Here is a 21080-nt window from a genome sequence, read left to right as displayed (position 1 = left end):
TCCAATGCTCGTGTTTCTTGGCCCAAGCAAATCTCTTCTTAATATTGGTGTCCTTTAGTAGTGGTTTCTTTGCAGCAATTCAACCATGAAGGCCTGATTCACTCAGTCTCCTCTGAACAGTTGATGTTGATATATGTCTGCTACTAGAACTTTGTGAAGCATTTATTTGGGCTGCAATTTCTGAGGCTGGTAACTCTAATGAACTTGTCCTCTGCAGCAGAGGTAACTCTGGGTCTTCCTTTTCTGTGGCGGTCCTCATGAGAGCCAGTTTCATCAAAGCACTTGATGGTTTTTGCGATTGCACTTGAAGAATCTATAAAAGTTTTTGAAATGTTCCATATTGACTGACCTTCATGTCTTAACCTCTCTTGGGTAGGAGGCAGTATTTTGAAGTGTGCCCAAATTGAACGTGCCCAAAGTAAACTGCCTGTTACACAGGCCCAGAAGATAGAATATACATATGCATCGTAGTATTGGATAGAAAACACTCTAAAGTTTCTAAAACTGTTAAAATAATGTCTGTGAGTATAACAAAACTGATATGGCAGGCGAAAACCCGAGGAAAATCCATCCAGGAAGTGGGATTTTTGTGATGTGAGTTGTTTTCCACTGAATGCCTATTGACTATGTTATGGGTTAGGGCCCAGATTGCAGTTCCTATGGCTTCCACTAGATGTCAACAGTCTTTAGACATGCTTTCAGGCTTGTATTTTGAAAACGACAAGTAAAAATACCTTTTGGTCAGTGGACAGGGGAAGTAATATTTAGACAATAGACAACCTGAGGATTAATTTTAAACATAGTTTCACATGTTTCGACAAACTTTACCGGTACTATTAGGATGTATTCGTCTGCATGTTTTGACCACCATGGAGCCAGTGGATTACTGAACAAAACGTGCCAACAAAACAGAGTTTTTGGGACATAAAGAGGGACTTTATCGAACAAAACAAACATTTATTGTGTAACAGGGCGTCTTGTTAATGCAACCACATGAAGATCATCAAAGGTAAGTGATTCATTTTATCGCTATTTCTGACTTTTGTGACTCCTCTACTTGGCTGGAAAATGTTTGTATGCTTTTGTAAGCGGGGCACTGTCCTCAGATAATCGCATGGTATGCTTTCGCCGTAAAGCCTTTTTGAAATCTGACACAGCGGCTGGATTAACAAGAAGTTCATATTTAAGCCAATGTATACCACTTGTATATTTTATGAATGTTTATTATGAGTATTTCTGTATTTTGAATTTGGCGCTCTGCAATTTCACAAGATGATGGCCAGGTGGGACGTTATCATCCCACCTACCCTAGAGAGGTTTTAAAGTAATGATGGACTGTCGTTTCTCTTTGCTTATTTGAGCTGTTCTTGCCATTATATGGACTTGGTCTTTTACAAAACAGAGCTATCTTCTGTATACCACCCCTACCTTTTCACAACACAATTGATTGGCTCAAACACATTAAGGCACATCTGTTAATTGAAATGCATTCCAGGTGACTATCTCATGAAACTGGTTGAGAGAATGCCAAGAGTGTGCAAAGCTGTCATCAAAGCAAAGGGTGGTTACTTCTCAAATATAAAATAAAATAATATCCCAGAGTCGACGCTTCATTGTTGATGTTGAGACTGGTGTTTTGCGGGTACTATTTAATGCATCTGCCAGTTGAGGACTTGTGAGGCGTCTGTTTATCAAACTAGACACTGTAATGTACTTGTCCTCTTCCTCAGTTGTGCCTCCCACTCTGATTTCTATTTTGGTTAGAGCCAGTTTGCGCAGTTCTGTTAAGGGAGTAGTACACAGCGTTGTACGAGATCTTCAGTTTCTTGGCAATTTCTCGCATGGAATAGCCTTCCTTTCTCAGAAGAAGAATAGACTGATGAGTTTCAGGCCATTTTGAGCTTGCAATCGAACCCACAAATGCTGATGCTCCAGATACTCAACTAGTCTAAAGATGGTCCATTTTCTTGCTTCCGAACAACAGTTTTCAGCTGTGCTAACATAATGGCAAAAGGGTTTTCCAATAATCAATTAGCCTTTTAAAATGTTAAACGTGGATTAGCTAATATGCCATTGGAACACAGTAGTGATGGTTGCTGATAATGGGCATTTGTACGCCTATGTAGATATTCCATAAAGAATCTGCCGTTTCCAGCTACAATAGTCAATTACAAAATTAACAATATCAACCGTAATTTACAAAATTAACAATGTAAACACTATATTTCTGATCAATTTGATGTTATTTTAATGGACAAAAAAATTGCTCTTCTTCCAAAAACAAGAACATTTCTAAGTGACCCAAAACTTTTGAACGGTAGTGCTGATTTTTTTTTACACTTTTTTGGTTACGACATGATTCCATATGTGTAATTCATAGTTTTGCTGTATTCACTATTATTCTACAATGTAGAAAATAATAAAAATAAAGAAAAACCCTTGAATGAGTATGTGTGTCCAAACTTTTGATTGGTAAAGTAAATCGAAAATGGATTCCTAGCTTATTACAACTCAGGATATGACATTTACAACCTGGTTGTTTGGCTAGCTACGGGAGACCTGTGGAGACAGAGTGCAGTTCAGCATTGTGCTCTAACAGCAGGACCTGGGGTGTGCTTGGCTGAGCGTGTCACTGGCTCATTGACCATGATGGGCTCTGTGAGACTAAGTTAACACCAGAGAGCTCTCTACTGGATACCCTCTCATCATGTTAGCATCAGGGGCCTGTCTGGACAAGGGCCTTTGTTCTAGGAGCAACAACACACACACACACACACACACACACACACACATAAACACATTCACACACACATAAACACATTCACACACACACACACACACACACAAAACCACATTCAAACACACACACACAGTGTCAGAGTGCAAACCAGGTGAAGCACCCTCAGTGGCTTTTCTACTGCCTACATAGATTTGGTCTGGCATCAAAGTGAAGCCATGCAGGCGGTCTTTGATAGTGGGACTGGGGCGGCTGTATCAAAGTATGGATCTACTGACAGCTTAATCAGTGTTCTCCCAGTATGGAAGGTGTTGGAACAACAGACAGTGTATAAACCAGATGTTCCTGGAAACATATGCTCACCATATATCAAAGGGATAGCGTTCTGTGAACCACTCACGCCTAAAGTAAGTAATGATGGAACTACTGAAGTCACTACTGTAACTCGTCCATTACACACTGTTTGGAGGTGGTGCATTGGTCCCATTCAAGTTTCTTACTACTTCTAACAGTTCCTTCATTGTGGACAACATTGTAAATGTGTTTTTGGTTTAGCAATCATGCACAGAAATTGACAATCTTACCTTGACAGTCAATCGCTTACCTGATTGAAGTGCAGGTCTTCAATTTGACAATATCTTATTACTTACCTTCAACATAGTTTTTAACTGCTAGAGGCAAATATCATCATGTCCACATTGACAATTTTCAACCAAAGTTAGTTATCAGCATTAAATCAACATTTCAAATACAGTATTAGAGGCAGAGCAAATTAATTGCTTCTCAAATAAATTATCCAAAAATAATGATTTCATTGGTCCGCGAATGCAAACATGTCACACATGCAATGATGACCCCCTTTGACGCCTTTCCCTAAGACAGGTTGAAGTAGGGCTGTGAAGGTCTGAGCAGAGGGAGGGGGTCTGTTCCGCGAGGAATCCTCCAACAGGTGGCTGGCAGCTGGACTGAACAACTAGCAGTGACTGAACTTAGTGAGAAAGATCCTAATCCGGAAGTCTTCAGGCATCAATATGGAGTTTTTAGCTCTGAGGGCTAATCCAAATGATGCTTTAAATGACTGTACCAACCCTGAGTTAGTGATGGTTGGGGCTGGGGGGGCTGGGGGGGGGGGGGGGGGGCCAAAGGGAGCACAGGAGGGACGGGGAAGTCTTTTGAGATCATTCACAAGTGTTAAAGGATGGAGAGAGGGAGCTTTAGTTGTGTGTTGGGCAGTTAAGGAGAGTTGGGTTGGAGGGTGAACGGTTAGTACTTTAGTAAGTAGGGGAGAGTCAGACACAAAAATGGTTGTTAGTACAGTTACAACATACAGGTTGGATTCAAACAGTAGTATTAGTAACATATTGTTTTAGTAAATTTAGTAGTAGTAGTAGCAAAACAATTAGGAGGAGTTTTTAAGGTCCTCTGGAATTTGATTTGTCCATCCAGATCAGATTTTCGGACTGAATGCGTGTGACAAGGGCTTGTTTTGGTTAAGAAGAAACAAAATGATTCCATCCAAGCTAATTAGAAGGACATGAGACATGCACTGAATGACTGGATGACAAAATGGAAAGTTAAAGGAGTAGTCCATTGGACAAAACAAAACACATGAACCAACAGAGGCAACAATCAAACAAAAACACAATCACTTTGAGAGGAAGCGGCAATGGGAAAAGGAAAACCCAAACTGCAGAGGGCAACACTACTACACCAGACGAATGGAAAAGTAAAAGGTTAAGGGTGATATTAGGACAAGAACGCCAAAGGAAAGAACACCCATCTAGACACGTGTGCAGACTGGCACTTGCTGGGCTAGAGCAGCGAAGACACCCTTGTGGGGTAGGATGCAGATGTCTATGATGCTAGCCAGAAAAACAACATGCAAACAGGGTGCATGATCCAAACCAAAAGGAAATGTACAGTACAATGAGGGACCAAACCGATGGAACAACCACAAATGCATGTAGTCAACAGAAAAAGGAGAGGGTTTTAATGAACTGGAAAATCTAAGTGAGGGAAGAGGGATTCCACTGTCAACGGTGAAAAGAGGGGTGAATGTAACATTCAAATTGTTCAATCTAAGAGCTATATGAACTCCCTTTACTATACCTCCTATCGCCATCTATTTTGGTGCACGTGCTAACAACTAGCCAGTAGCTTATGAACACCCCTCCATAATCTTTCCATTACTTTTACAGGTAATAACACAAATTGGCACTAAGTGACTTTGAACATACACATACAGTGTAATCTGATTGCTTGAGTCATTTACAGTAGTTATGGTAACCCATAACCGGTGAGAATAACAATGGTCTCAAGCTGGTCTTTTGTTCTGCTGTACAGTAGTCTCTCTCGTTTGATTCCACTCCAACTCAGGTGTTGGATGGCTAACACAACCTACTTACTGTAGGCATCCCTCCTCTAGTCACCTAGAAAATGAAAAGCTGTTCCCCCTCTTTTTTTTCCCTTTTTCCTTTTATTTTTATCCTAGCAAGGTAAGGAGTGAGGTCGTATTATTTGTTTTTTGTAAGTTATATTAAAAAATATCAAAAGGAAACAAAACCCTGAATAAAAGGGGGTGGCTGGAGAGTTACGTGGCCACACGGATACTAGTGTAATGATTGATATATATATATATATATGATTGATATATGTATGTATATATAATATCCATGATATATGCATATACATATATGCTTTAATGTAATTGGTTTATCAATAAACAACAACCAAAAGATAAGGGGGTCAACTCTTACATGCAGGGGGCCAGGCCAGTAAACTCAGAGGTAACAAGAGTTAGTGTTAGTGATGGAGACTGTAGATCGGACACAGTCGAGACATTCCAAGAGATTGTCCCTACATGCCATGTAAGTTTTGTGGGTAGAGCGTAACCCTTTTTTTTTTTAAATGTTTGGGCCCAAATCCAGTGACAGGAAGTAAGATTCTAAGCAACAGTGGCTATCTGGAAAGGTCAAACAGAACATAATCCCTTTCTCTTTCTTTTCCACTGTAAATGCCTGTTGCCTGCATGTGTTAATCCATTTACTGTCCTTAATTCTTATTTATACATCAAAGAAAGGTATCTGCTTTAAATTCTGTTAATTGAGTCATGGCAATGCTGTAATTCAACATGTAAATGAATGATCATCCTTCTGGGGCTATTTCTGAAGGAATTGCCATGGATTACCAAAACATCTTCTAACAACATATCCACATCAGTACTCTTACGCCAACCAGCCTCTTACCCTATCCTTGCTTATTTAGTGTATTCTATTCCTTTCTAAGAAATAAATCACTTTTCCCATTTCCTTTAGCAAACCAGCAGCAGCACCGTCCTGACTTTGCCTGTTGTCCTGACTCCTGAAAGCCTGGCTATACACAAGAAAGCCTTAGTAGCAGACAAGGGAACAGTATTTACCATTCAGACACAATGGCATTGAATGAAGTGTGGATGTTGAGTCCAGGTATGGGCTCAGAGCTGAACCAGCTCAGTCCTAAATCACACTGTAGGTCTCTAATGGGATCGAGCCCTCATTTGAGGCTCTGCTTTACGGCCTTGTTTCTGCCACTAAATCAGGAGGTGTAAATATAGACCTGAACTCTATTAACGTTTGAGTGGGAACCGCAGGCCTTGGCACACACATATTTGCTGCAGTACATTCTCGGCAGAACCTGTCGATAGTTGCTGAAGGAATAGGTAGACTAATTTAAATCTTAACAATACAATTGCCGTCAACTAAGTTAGACAAATGTTTTTGCATATATTTTTTCGTAGTCAATTCAAAGTCGACTAGGTTAGCTTAGTTACACTGTTTAAGTAGACTGACAAATGTTCAAACTTTCTAACATTAAATATAAAGAGCACCTAGTATCAGACATAGTAGAATATTATCCAAATGGCCTGAGGTCTTACTACCTGTCACTGGGGTTGTAAAAGTAGGGGTTATTCTCTGTCAATGGAGTCCGCTGTGTACGTCCACTTCAAGGACGCTTGTTGAAAAAAATAATAGGGGATAGGTTTTGTCGTAGTCAATTCAGAAGTTTATATCTTTCTTGGAAAATAATTCTTTATTTCTTCATACGGATAGCGTTTGAGAAAAAAAATCTAAGTAACAAAACAATTCTAAATTCTTGATAAATGTAAAGTTTTAGGACAGACCTCTTTCAGTGGATAGTTTTCTATTTTTGTAGGAAGGGAGGAGTATTGGATGGTAAAAAGCAGAAACGGACAAAGAAGTAAAATAAAGACAAATAGAGAGGTGATTGTTTTCAGCTACCTTGGAATCGATGGAAGTTTGTATTTTCAGTAAGAGCAAACGGAATAGAAAGAGGTAACGGAAACCCAGGGCAAACCAAAGTAAAGACAATTAGAATGATATCTACCATATAATGCAGTTTGTTTACCATAGCGTGTCCAATGCCTGCGTGCTTCAGGAGAAAACAGGGGGAGGAGAAAGCAAAAAAAGAATGACAAACCGTAAACTCAAAGTTTCGAACTTCAAAAATAAATTTTTACGAGATTTCGCCTTATTAAAAAAAAACAATAAACAATCAGGTTAATAATTTAAGAGTAGGCGATAATAAACCAAGCAATCAATCCTTGAAATGTCCAAAAAAGAAATAAAGTAGGCTTTATTTTTATTTTTTCAATATCATACAAATCTTCCAAATAAAGAAATAAAGAAAGTAATTGGAAAAAGTTTGACTTTTCGGATTAAAGGGTTTTTCCAAAAATAAAAAAGATAAAACAATATCATTACATTTTGTTAGTATGTAAGTACGCAAGTTAAATAGAAAAAAGAACAGATGACTCACATTCCGTGAATGACACAATGTTAGTTGTACAAATTAAAGGAAAACCAAATCACAAAATAATATAATACATTGGAGAATTCTGAAGCTTGTTGTTAGTAAAAAGACAAGAGTTAGCAAATCAATTTTCACAGAGGGGTTGGGGGCAGATTGGGGGTGGGGCTTGTTTTTTGAGTGCGGAAGGGAATGAAGGAAAAGCAGTTCAGTATTAGTATTAACCACTTCTGATAGGCTAGTCTTGACTGTGGGTGTGGCTGGTAGGAGGGACAAGCTCTGTTAGAATTGGTGCTCCATTGCAGGGGGTGTGGCCAATCATATTCCGAATGCTTGGCAGGTTATATTTTCCTAAGCAAACTTTATCTCGAGTTGCTTTTCTCTACATCTTGTGCAAGAGACAGTTTAGGGAGTATGGAGAAGCCAGAAAAAAACATAGCAAAATGTAAATGTTCAAAATTACCACAACAGTTAAAATGGCTAAGAGACAAAGGATAGCAGTATTGACAATGGTAATCAGAAAGTTAGGGCTATTCCATTTCAATGGGGTAAGAACAATTAAACAAAAATTACATGTATTGCTTAATTTGAAGCAGAAAAGAGAGCAAGAGAGTGAGATAAAGAAATACATAATTGAAAGAAAGAAAGAAATGAAGAATGAAAGCGATTGAAATACATTTAGTTCATTTTGCACATGCAGTATCCTTCAGTCTGCCTCCTGGAAGAAAGAGATATTCAGTTATTCAAGTTCACTTCCAAAACAACCAAAACCCATATCCTCTGCTCCTAAGGAGAGAAACAAACACACACAACACTGTGTTAAGAGTCCACTATTTATATATGTACTTAATGGCAAATAGTTGTCTGGCTTTTCCTCACAATTCACTGTGAATGATGACAATGAATGTACTGTAATGTACTGTGATTTTGAATTCACACTTTGTCATGTGATGCCTGTATGAAGCTGATGTCATTTTAACCTTAACTCCCAATTAGTGGAGAAAGTAGAGCTTTTAATTAGATGACTTTACCTCTATCACTTGGCATATTCAATCTCAGAACGTTGAGTCAGAAAGTATAAAGATAGAGAAATGAAATACAATAGGGTGTGTGCCTTGTACCTCCCCAGTGTGTGTGTACGTGTGTGTGTACGTGTGTGTGTACGTGTGTGTGTACGTGTGTGTGTACGTGTGTGTGTATGTGTGTGTGTACGTGTGTGTGTACGTGTGTGTGTACGTGTGTGTGTTTATGCTTGCCTAGCCTATTCGGAGTCACCAGGAATCGCTAACACCCGGTTTTCAGGGACACAGTATTTTCAACCTAACTTCCATTTTCCCTGAAAAACGGAAGTGGGGACTCCGCTCAATTTTTATTTATACGCCTGCAATGTTAGGTTAATGCTTGCATGCAAACGTGTACCCTGGTTCCTGCATTGAGGACATAACGTAGCTTTGTGTTGCTCGCTCTGTATGTGCCCAATGGGTTACTTTGCGTGTATACAGTATGTGTGGGAGTGAATAAGAGTGGCAGCCACACATCTGAGCTACACAATGCCAGCGGGGTTAGTCAAAAAAAGAAAATGGCCGCCCACTGTTCGATCCGGGTCATGTTAAGCCGTGTCGAGCGTCTCCGCTCTGCTGCTAATGACTTATGTTAATCCATTAATTAGGTAAATAAGTTCCAACAGTGGGTGTGAAATTTGCATATGTATGCCTCTCTGCCTCGTCAAAGACCTACAATGCGCTTGTGTCTCTAATTGTCCCAAACCACATCAACAGATACATCAAGCCCATAACTTGATTGGGACTCAAAGGGATTGGGGACGCAAAACAATGGTTTATTAAATTAGACAAATTACGAAGGTGACAATGACTTTGTGTCTTTGTCTCACAGGCAGATAGCAATTATGTGAATCATCTTTTTTTGTGTTTTTTTTTTGTGAGAAGCGTGATTAAATATTACGTGTGTGGAGTTTCAGATCCCCCCGGGGTTTGATGTCTGAATCCTGAATTTATCTGGGATCTCTACAAAGTTCTTACATGAAGGGACAGTCTAGGAATGCATGGGGAAAATTAATCTCCTCAAACTGATGATGATCTTTCGATGAACATCAAAATGGGGATGACGAACATAAAGTATGGAGAGAAGTCAGTCTGAAGTCATCCCTTCATCACAGTTTTGGAGGAGAGCGAGGGATTACAAAAATGTATGTTCACACCCTGAAATTACCAAAGTTGCCATAGAGATCTTCAACCAAAGAAAGACATAGAGGAAAGAAAGAGGTATAGCTTAATATAACACCCTCCGAAACGATCTGAGATTCACTAAAACCTTTATGAACCTGTAGAGCGAGAGGGAGAAAGAGAAAGAAAGAGAGGGTGGCAGAGAGCCAAAGAGATTGATAGTGTTCGAGAGTCAGGGAGACAGAGAGAGAGAGGGGGGGGTGAGAGAGCGAGAGAGAAATAGAGAGAGAGAGAAAGTGAAGAACAGACAAAAACATTACTGTGTCACATACACAGGAACAATACACGAACACACGTCCCTCACCTCGCCCTGTCCTGTCTCACCCTGCCCTGTCCTGTCTCACCCCGCCCTGTCCTGTCTCACCCTGCCCTGCCCTGTCTCACCCTGCCCTGTCCTGTCTCACCCTGCCCTGCCCTGTCTCACCCTGCCCTGCCCTGCCCTGTCTCACCCCGCCCTGTCCTGTCTCACCCTGCCCTGTCCTGTCTCACCCTGCCCTGTCCTGTCTCACCCTGCCCTGTCCTGTCTCACCCCGCCCTGTCCTATCTCACCCCGCCCTGCCCCACCCTGCCCTGTCCTGTCTCACCTGCCCTGCCCTGTCTCACCCTGCCCTGCCCTGTCTCACCCTGCCCTGTCCTGTCTCACCCTGCCCTGCCCTGCCCTGCCCTGTCTCAGCCTGCCCTGCCCTGTCTCACCCTGCCCTGCCCTGTCTCACCCTGCCCTGTCCTGTCTCACCCTGCCCTGCCCTGCCCTGTCTCAGCCTGCCCTGCCCTGTCTCACCCTGCCCTGCCCTGTCTCACCCTGCCCTGTCCTGTCTCACCCTGCCCTGCCCTGCCCTGTCTCAGCCTGCCCTGCCCTGTCTCACCCTGCCCTCTCCTGTCTCACCCTGCCCTGCCCTGTCTCACCCTGCCCTGCCCTGTCTCACCCTGCCCTGCCCTGTCTCAGCCTGCCCTGCCCTGTCTCACCCTGCCCTGCCCTGTCTCAGCCTGCCCTGCCCTGTCTCAGCCTGCCAGGGGGTTTATACGACAAGGCCTCCCTATATTCAAAGCCTTCGGCTGTGGAATGACGACCCTGGTCAGCCCACGCCTTCCCTGTCTATAATTGACTCATGTGGGACAAGGAGACAGGGAGGAGGCGGCGGCCATTGTTTGCTGATGGGGGATAAAACTCCTAATCGTGTAAACAAGAACAGACACATGGTTTTTTTCAACGCTGTCTCAGGCGCTTCCATTGCACTAGCTTCTAGCTTCTCCACATACATTATTAATGTGGGGAAAAGACTGTGAAAGACCAATTAGAATAGTTTCACCATGTAGCCCTCCACTTGCGGAGAGAGAAGAGAGAATTGACATGTTTTCTCTGTCAACAGTCTGGGGAAAGCGGTAAAGCACTAAGGTCCAGAAGCAAATGAGATGAGAGCCAGATCGTGTTGACCGAGTAGCCGAGAATGGGGCTATCAGGGGTTTGATCTTTACATACATGTCACAATGGACATAGTTAAAATGTCACAACCCGGATAAATATTTTAGTGCGGCTGTGAAAAAGATCAATGGTTGGCAGACTCCGAAGACCCACTGTAGAATTGGTCTGGGTGGATTTATTGCAAAGAACAAGTGAGCTGTAAGACTGATGACTGCTCTCATAAAATATAAACTTCCAATTTAGCTAGTAATAGTCAATTATAAAAAGAGACAGAGATAAATCCTATTGGCTGGGGGAAAAAAATGGCTAGTAATTTTTCATTAGACCTGAGGTAGTTGAGAGAAGGTAATGAGTTTTGTATAGTAGAACATTGACTAGAGCTCCTAGAAGAGAGGCTGCATACAGAACTCATTCAAATGGTCACATACTGTAGTTGATCACAACAGGTATCAAATGTGTTTGTGTGTGTGGTGCATGTGGTTGGTGTGTGTTTGCATGTTCTGTATGTATACCCTCATGTTTGTATTTCATTACTTATTTGATTCTATGAGGCACATGTACAGTGCCTTCAGGACGTTTTCACACCCATTGACTTTTTCTACATTTTGTTGTGTTACAAAGTAGGAATAAAATTGATTAACCTGTTATGGATAGGGGGCAGTATTTTCACGGCCGGATAAAAAACGTACCCGATTTAATCTGATTATTACTCCTGCCCAGAAACTAGAATATGCATATAATTATTAGCTTTGGATAGAAAACACTCCAAAGTTTCTAAAACTGTTTGAATGGTGTCTGTGAGTATAACAGAACTCATTTGGCAGGCCAAAACATGAGAAGATTCTGTTCAGGAAGTACCCTGTCTGACCATTTCTTCCCCTTCTTGATTATCTCTATCCATTACAAAGGATCTCTGCTGTTAGGTGACACTTCCTACGGCTTCCATGGGCTCCCAGAGCCCAGGAAAAAGCTGAATGACGTAATTCAAAGCCCTGGCTGAAACACGAGCGCTTTTGCTAAGTGGTCTATCAGCGGACAAAGGGCTTCATGCTCGTGCACGATACGACACCATGATTTTATTCTATCGTCTCTGAACGGATTCAACGACTCCTGGTTGGAATATTATCGCTTTTTTACGAGAAAATTAGCATAAAAATGATTTTAAACAGCGTTTGACATGCTTCGAAGTACGGTAATGAAATATTTTGAAATCTTTTGTCACGAAATGCGCATGACCCTTATTTACCATTCGGATAGTGTCTAGAACGCACGAACAAAACGCCGCTGTTGGAACATAACTATGGATTATTTTGGACCAAAACAACATTTGTTATTGAAGTAGAAGTCCTGGGAGTGCATTCTGACGAAGAACATCAAAGGTAATCAAACTTTTCTAATGGTAAATCTGATTTTGGTGAAGGCTAAACTTGCTGGGTGTCTAAATAGCTAGCCCTGTGATGCCGGGCTATCGACTGAGAATATTGTAAAATGTGCTTTCACCGAAAAGCTATTTTAAAATCGGACATATCGAGTGCATAGAGCAGTTCTGTATCTATAATTCTTCAAATAATTGTTATGTTTTTTGTGAACGTTTATCGTGAGTAATTTAGTAAATTCAACGGAGGTTTGCGGGGGGTATGCTAGTTCTGAACGTCACATGCTAATGTAAAAAAGCTGGTTTTTGATATAAATATGAACTTGATTGAACAAAACATGCATGCATTGTATAACATAATGTCCTAGGGTTGTCATCTGATGAAGATCATCAAAGGTTAGTGCTGCATTTAGCTGTGGTTTTGTTTTTTGTGACATTATATGCTAGCTTGAAAAATGGGTGTCTGATTATTTCTGGCTGGGTACTCTGCTGACATAATCTAATGTTTTGCTTTCGCTGTAAAGCCTTTTTGAAATCGGACAGTGTGGTTAGATTAACGAGAGTCTTGTCTTTAAAATGCTGTAAAATAGTCATATGTTTGAAAAATGGAAGTTTTCGGATTTTAGAGGAATTTGTATTTCGCGCCACGCCCATCATTATCTAGATGTAATTAAATTGTCTTTTTTTTTGTCAAAGACCTACAAAAGATTTTAATAAATAAAACAGTAATATATCTTGATTAGATACGTATTCAACCCCCTGAGTGAATACATGTTAGAATCACCTTCAGTCTTTCTGGGTAAGTCTCTAAGAGCTTTGCAAACCTGGATTGCACAATATCTGCCCATTATTCTTTAAAAAGTTATTCATGCTTTGTCTAGTTGGTTGTTGATCATTGCTAAACAGCCATTTTCAAGTCTTACCATAGATTTTCAAGCAGATTTAAATTCAAACTGTAACTAGACCACTCAGGAACATTCAGTGTCGTCTTGGTGAGCAACTCCAGTGTATATTTGGCTTTGTGTTTTAGGTAATTGTTCTGCTGAGAAGTGAATTTGTCTCCCAGTGTCTGTTGGAAATCAGACTGAACCAAGTTTTCTTCTAGGATTTCGCCTGTGCTTAGCTCTATTCCGTTCATTTAAAAAAACATTTTTTACTCCCTAGTCCTTGCCAATGACAAGCATACCCATAACATGATGCAGCCACCACCATGCTTGAACATATGAAGAGTGGTACTCAGTGATGTGTTGTGTTGGATTTGCCCCAAACATAACGCCTTGTAAGGCCAAAAGTAAATTTCTTTGCCACCTTTTTTGCAGTATTACTTTAGTGTCTTGTTTCAAAGAGGATGCATGTTTTGGAATATTTGTATTCTGTACAGGCTTCCTTCTTTTCACTCTGTCATTAATGTTAGTATTGTGGAGTAACTACAATGTTGTTGATCCATCCTCAATTATCTTCAATTGAAGCAATTAAACTCTTAACGGTTATAAATCACCATTGGCCTCATGGTGAAATCACGGAGCGGTTTCCTTCCTCTTCGGCAACTGAGTTAGGAAGGACGCCTATATCTTTGTAGTAATGCTCAAATGGATATTCATTGTCTGTTTATTATCATTTTGAAAATGTTATCCAACAATAGGGGCCTTTCTTTATGAACCATTGGAAAACATCGCTGATCTCTGTGGATGAATCTGTGGTAGAAATTCACTGCTTGAATGAGGGACCTTACAGATAATTCTATGTGTGGGGTACAGAAATTGGGTAGACATTTAAAAATGTTGTTAAACACTATTATTGCTCACAGGGTCCATGCAACTTATGTGACGTGTTAAGCACATTATTACTCCTGTACTTATTTAGGCTTGCAATAACAAAAGGGTTGAATACTTATTGACTCAAGACATTTCACCTTTTCATTTTGTATTAAATTGTAAACATTTCGAAAACATAATTCCACTTTGACATTATGGGGTATTGTGTGTAGATCAGTGACACAAAATCTAAATTTAATTCACTTTAAATTCAGGCTGTAACACAACAAATTTTGGAAAATTCAAGGGGTGTGAATGCTTTCGGATGGCACTGTATGTGTTTTTCATGCACCACATGTCGCAGCGGAAACAGAGTATTGCTGTGAGTTCGGCAGTCAAATGGTCAGGGGATGCGCGAGAGGAGTCTTTCTACCAGCTAGTTAGTTGCGCTTTCATTCCAATCCTCTCTTGATACACCCTTCCCTGCCTTCTTTCCCTCCCTTCCTCCATCCCTCAACCCCAGCACCACAGCTTAGGCTTCCAGTAATGGAAATTGACATAACACCACCAGATGAAAATGTAAATGTCAGTGCAATTATGCCGACAGACGTGGCTGTGTGTGCAGCCACAAAAGAAAATGATGGCCTATCGTACCTAAGAAGATGTTTCTCCTCTGCTATTTCTCTCCCTATAAACATCCCTCTCTCTTTCTCTCTTTCTCTGTCTCTCTCTCTCCCCTACCCCATTTGTGTATCTCCAAAGATCCTACCTGCAACCTGTGTGAGTGTGCTCTAATGGTCCAGAGATGTTGAACGTAAATATACAGTAGGTCTGGTTAAAATGGCTGTAAGATGCAAACTGGGACATGAATAAACATGACAGGCAGTGACAGAGCTATTAGTGGTAAAGAAGGGCTCTTTCTGAGTGAGAAGGGGTGAAGATGTTAATAAACACGAATGTGCACACACACACACACACACACACACACACACATACACACACACACACACACACACACACACACACACAGACAGACAGACAGACAGACAGACAGACAGACAGACAGACAGACAGACATACATACATACATACATACATACATACATACATACATACATACATACATACATACACACATACACCACATGCCATGTCACCCAACTGTTACACCACATGCCATTTCACCCAACTGTTACACCACATGCCATTTCACCCAACTGTTACACCACATGCCATTTCACCCAACTGTTACACCACATGCCATTTCACCCAACTGTTACACCACATGCCATTTCACCCAACTGTTACACCACATGCCATTTCACCCAACTGTTACACCACATGCCATTTCTCCCAACTGTTACACCACATGCCATTTCACCCAACTGTTACACCACATGCCATTTCACCCAACTGTTACACCACATGCCATTTCACCCAACTGTTACACCACATGCCATTTCTCCCAACTGTTACACCACATGCCATTTCACCCAACTGTTACACCACATGCCATTTCACCCAACTGTTACACCACATGCCATTTCTCCCAACTGTTACACCGCATGCCATTTCTCCCAATCCACAGACTTCCGTGAAAAACAGGGAGTCTGGCCTCTAGCCTCATCCATTAGCCTGTATCACCCCTCCTGAATGATCCGCTTGCCTCACCCTTGCGTCACCGCCCTGACTGCCACTGTTGCATTGTGGGTCCAACACATTATGGCTACTTAAAATGTCATCTGTAATAACACCGTACCAGGATCATGGGGGCACACTGTCATTACGTCTGATAGATTTGTTATCTCTTGAGAAGAGGTAAACTAATGGTGATATGATATTACCATTATGAATGTTGCCACTACACACTAGACAATCCGAATGGCATTTTAACTCACCTGGATTTAAATACGATAAGCCCTGGCGGCCATTACCATCAATAGATTGCTTTGGTCTTATTGATTTTGCAAGGTGGGTGCTCAATTGCTCTGAGGCTCTGCTATCGTTTGAGCAGTCCTTGCTAGAGGGAATGTTATGAAAAATGCTTTGTTAGCCCTACGAGAGCTGTGATACTCTTTAGACTAGAGAGAGAGTGGACTTTAGAATGTAATGAGGACAAGAGGTGATGACAATGAAGTGGTTAATGTCTCTCCTGTACATGAAATGGATGAAACAACGGCTAGCGGACCAGCCGGTTGCTAGGTGACAAATTACAAGCGAGGAGAGGAAGGGGGATGCAAGTGGAAGGGAGAGGAGGAATCGATTGGATGAACTGTTCTGAATTCTCAAGGCTTTCTTTCTGTGTCAAAAAATGTTGACGCTGGAAGGGAGGGAAAGAGGGATGGAGGGGGGAGGGAGACAGAGAGGGGTGGAAGGGAGAGGGATGGAAGGGGGGAAAGAGGGATGGAGGGGGGAGGGAGACAGAGAGGGGTGGAAGGGAGAGGGATTGAAGGGGGGGGAGAGGGATGGAAGGGAGGGAAAGAGGGATGGAGGGGGGAGGGAGACAGAGAGGGGTGGAAGGGAGAGGGATGGAAGGGGGGAAAGAGGGATGGAGGGGGGAGGGAGACAGAGAGGGGTGGAAGGGAGAGGGATTGAAGGGGGGGGAGAGGGATGGAAGGGGGGGGCATAATTGCAGCTGGTAAGCTAGATGATACCTAATAGACAGGGATAGAAAAACAAGAGGTGAAGAGATCCAGAAGAATGTCCAAGAACCTCCACTATTGACTGTGGTTCTGGTTGTTCTTGCTCCTGCCTATGGAATAATGTAACATTCCTCATCCCATACCAAGGAGAGGTAACCTTTTAAGCTCCTGGTTCTCCAGCTCCAGTGTCTGTGTGTGCCTGCTCATGATTATGTGTGTCTCTATGTCTCTCTCTCTCTCTCTGTGTGTGTGTGTGTCTGTGTGTGTGTGTGTGTGTGTGTGTGTGTGTGTGTGTGTGTGTGTGTGTGTGTGTGTGTGTGTGTGTGTGTGTGTGTGTGTGTGTGTGTGTGTGTGTGCCTATTTGTGCCTGCTCATGCATGAGTGTGTGTGAAGTCTGTACAGCCAACAGGTTACTTTGTTCACTCAAAGTGTGTTGCGGGAGCTGAACTCAGGGCACTGAATCCCAGCGCAGTATGGTCAGAGCAGCATGCTCAGCACTTAAAGAACAAGACAAATCTGTTTTATCCGACAATTAATCCAATGGCTGAACCCAAGGTCTAATTATATGAAGAAAATACAGGGGTTAGAATACTAGACAAGAAGACACTAGGAGGATGCAGAGAGGGAGAGAGATAGAGAGAGATAGGGAGAGAGAGAAAGAGAGGAGAGAGAAGACAGCATGAGCAAAGAGAGGGGTAAATAGAGAGAGAGAATGAGAGTGTCAGAGAGAGAAAGAGAGACAGAGAGAGAGAGTTGGAGAGAGGAGGGAGAGAGAGAAAGAGAAAGAATCGGAGAGAAAGAGACAAAGAGAGAGAGACAGAGAGAGCCGGAGGGAGAAAGAGAGAAAGAGAGAGGAGACAGAGAGAGAGTCGTAGAGAGAAAGAGAGAGAGAGACAGAGAGAGAAAGAAAGAAATATAAATATGTTCAAGAGTTCAAATGTCTCGTTCTCCCCAGTCCACAGACACACGAGTGGAAAAGACGTTGGATTTTATTATGGTGCATAGAGGGAATGAAACAAAGCCTTTTCTATCCCCTCACTCCCTTTCCCATTCCCTTGCTCCCTTTCCCCTCCCCTCGCTCCCTTTTCCATCCCCTCGCTCCCTTTCCCCTCCCCTTGCTCTCTTTTCCATCCCCTCGCTCCCTTTCCCATTCCCTCGCTCCCTATCCCCTCCCCTCGCTCCCTTTTCCATTCCCTTGCTCCCTTTCCCATTCCCTCGCTCCCTATCCCCTCCCCTCGCTCCCTTTTCCATTCCCTTGCTCCCTTTCCCCTCCCCTCGCTCCCTTTCCCCTCCCCTTGCTCTCTTTTCCATTCCCTCGCTCCCTTTCCCCTCCCCTCGCTCCCTTTCCCATTCCCTCGCTCCCTATCCCCTCCCCTCGCTCCCTTTCCCATTCCCTCGCTCCCTTTTCCATTCCCTTGCTCCCTTTCCCATTCCCTCGCTCCCTATCCCCTCCCCTCGCTCCCTTTCCCATTCCCTTGCTCCCTATCCCCTCCCCTCGCTCCCTTTCCCATTCCCTTGCTCCCTTTTCCATTCCCTTGCTCCCTTTCTCATCCCCTCGCTCCCTTTCCCATTCCCTTGCTCCCTATCCCCTCCCCTCGCTCTCTTTCCCCTCCCCTCGCTCCCTTTCTTATCCCCTCATTCCCTTTCCCTTTCCCTCGCTCCCAAAGCTGTGCTCTGCATCCAAGAGACTCTTCCTCCTTTATCACTGTAGGTAGAGTATCACACACACAGGCACGCGAGTACATGCACACGGATACACACACCCACACACACATAGGCAGGCAGGCAGGAAAACACACACCCATCCCCAAACACACACTCATGATGTCCTGCAGCTCTCCCTGCCTGGCTCATATTTCCTAATGGCTGTAGGTCCCCTCAGGGGCCTAAGGTGTCTGTTAAACACACAGACAGATAGACAGCCCCCTGACTGGCCTTACTGTATTACCCTCTTTCAGTAAGTGGCTTGGAATGAGACCTACAGATCAAAATAATGGGATACAGGAATAAAGCTCCCCGCTGTCTTTTCTGTCGGCTGCAGTATACAGTACAGCATGTTATTGTCTCACAGTAGACTATGTACAGTGGTATCAGATTTGCTCGATTTCCTTATATTGGCGGTTTCCATGGTTTCAGAAAACATGAAGTACTAGATTCCCCTAAGAAAGCTGACATACCCGGCACAGAAAACACAATGAATTTAGCCACTGCGAGGCGAATGAATTGACTGAAGCCGGAGAGAGTGATGTCTTGGCAGAACCACCAATGCTCATCCTCTCCTGCTGCCTAACATTGGTGATGGCAAGCGCTCTATAATCCAAACACAATTTTAGATGGACTTAAAACTCGGTGTGGAGGCTTCATTCATAATGACTGGAGGCGTCTTAACTCTCAAAGTCTTTGTGTGTGTGAGCGAAACCAAGACCATTCGCGGTTCTCTCACTGGCCGAGTGAAACTAGGAATATTTATTGTTGAGGGCTATCCATGTCTGCTATTGTGAACAGAATGCATGACGTTTTATTTCTAAAGACGTGTGGCTGTCAACAAGATAAATTGTGAACACAGAGTTGGTATATTATGTGTCACGTAATAGACTACATCTCTTTGGTCTGAAACCATTACATCTCTTTGGTCTGAAACCATTACATCTCTTTGGTCTGAAACCATTAAATGAATGCAAGTGGAAAACAACCACTTTCTCTTGCAGTGGAAAAAGTCCGCTAAATGTGCGAGTGTGTGGATGTGTGCAGCAGCATGTGTTGAACAATTGTTCATGCCTAGCCCCCCTCCCTGCGTGTCCATTTGTATTGGTCTCGCTGTGTGGGTTTGTATTGTATTGTATTATAATGTCATGGAATGTATTGTAATGTATTGTGTCTGTTGGTCCGTCTGTCCAGCGTCTCAGCCCTGGAGTATTGCAGCGCAGTCACCACTGCTTAAAGTCTGTAAACTGTCCATGATAGTATCTCATTATGTCAGAGCCGGAGAGAGAAGGAAGAGAATGAGGGGGTAGAGGGAGAGGAGAGGGGAAGGGTGGGGACGCCTGCCGGCCAGCCTCTGTGTATTTGGAGGAGCTTCTTCCATGATGAGAGGTCAGTGTGAACAGCCTTGACTGCCCATCATCCATATACCACAGGGACCAACCACACTGTCTTCGCTATACAGGCCGGCTGTACAGCATTCTGGGGCGGCAGGTAACCTAGTGGTTAGAGCGTTGGGCCAGTAACTGAAAGGTTGCTGGATCGAATCCCAGAGCCGACAAGCTAAAAATATGTTGTTCTGCCCCTGAACAAGGAAGTTAGCCCACTGTTCCCCGGTAGGCTGTCATTGTAAATAAGAAGTTGTTCTTAAAAAAATTACCTTTCCCCTATACAGGCCTTCAGTGCAGCACTACCTCTCCCCTATACAGGTCTGCAGTACAGCATTACCTCTCTCCTATGCAGTACAACATTACCCCTCCCCTATACAGGTCTACAGTACAGCATTACCAATCCCCTATACAGGCCTGCGTTACCACTCCCCTATGCAGTGCAGCATTACCTCTCCCCTATACAGGTCTGCAGTACTGTACAGCATTACCTCTCCCCTATACAGGCCTGCAGTACAGTATTACCTCTCCCCTATACAGGCTTGCAGTACAACATTATCTCTCCCCTATACAGGCCTGCAGTACAGCAATTACCTCTCCCCTATACAGTCTTGCAGTACAACATTATCTCTCCCCTATACAGGCCTGCAGTACAGCATTTACCTCTCCACTATACAGACCTACAGTACAGAATTACCTCTCCCCTATACAGGTCTGCAGTACAACATTACCTCCCCTATACAGGTCTGCAGTACAACATTACCTCCCCTATACAGGCCTGCAGTACAGCATGTACCTCATCCCCTATACAGGTCTGCAGTACAACATTACCTCTCCCCTATACAGGTCTGCAGTACAGCATTACCTCTCCCCTATACAGGTCTGCAGTACAGCATTACCTCTCCCCTATACAGACCTGCAGTACAGCATTACCTCTCCCCTATACAGGTCTGCAGTACAGCATTACCTCTCCCCTATACAGGCCTGCAGTACAACATTACCTCCCCTATACAG

At 43.0% G+C, this 21080-nt stretch overlaps 1 protein-coding gene across 1 annotated transcript in view; it reads right to left on the bottom strand.

Annotated features, from left to right (window-relative positions):
• Positions 1 to 21080, bottom strand: part of LOC115199226 (neurexin-2-like) — an 840225-nt gene that overhangs the window by 379149 nt on the left and 439996 nt on the right. Inside the window, exon 7 of the mRNA XM_029761850.1 lies at positions 7142 to 7165. Within this exon, the coding sequence (XP_029617710.1) occupies positions 7142 to 7165 (24 nt within the window). The remainder of the gene's footprint in view (positions 1 to 7141; positions 7166 to 21080) is intronic.

Source organism: Salmo trutta, chromosome 8 (assembly GCF_901001165.1).
Source record: "Salmo trutta chromosome 8, fSalTru1.1, whole genome shotgun sequence".
NCBI lineage: Eukaryota > Metazoa > Chordata > Actinopteri > Salmoniformes > Salmonidae > Salmo > Salmo trutta.
Note: the sequence above shows the minus strand (reverse complement) of the source record. Positions and strands in the feature narration are given on the sequence as shown.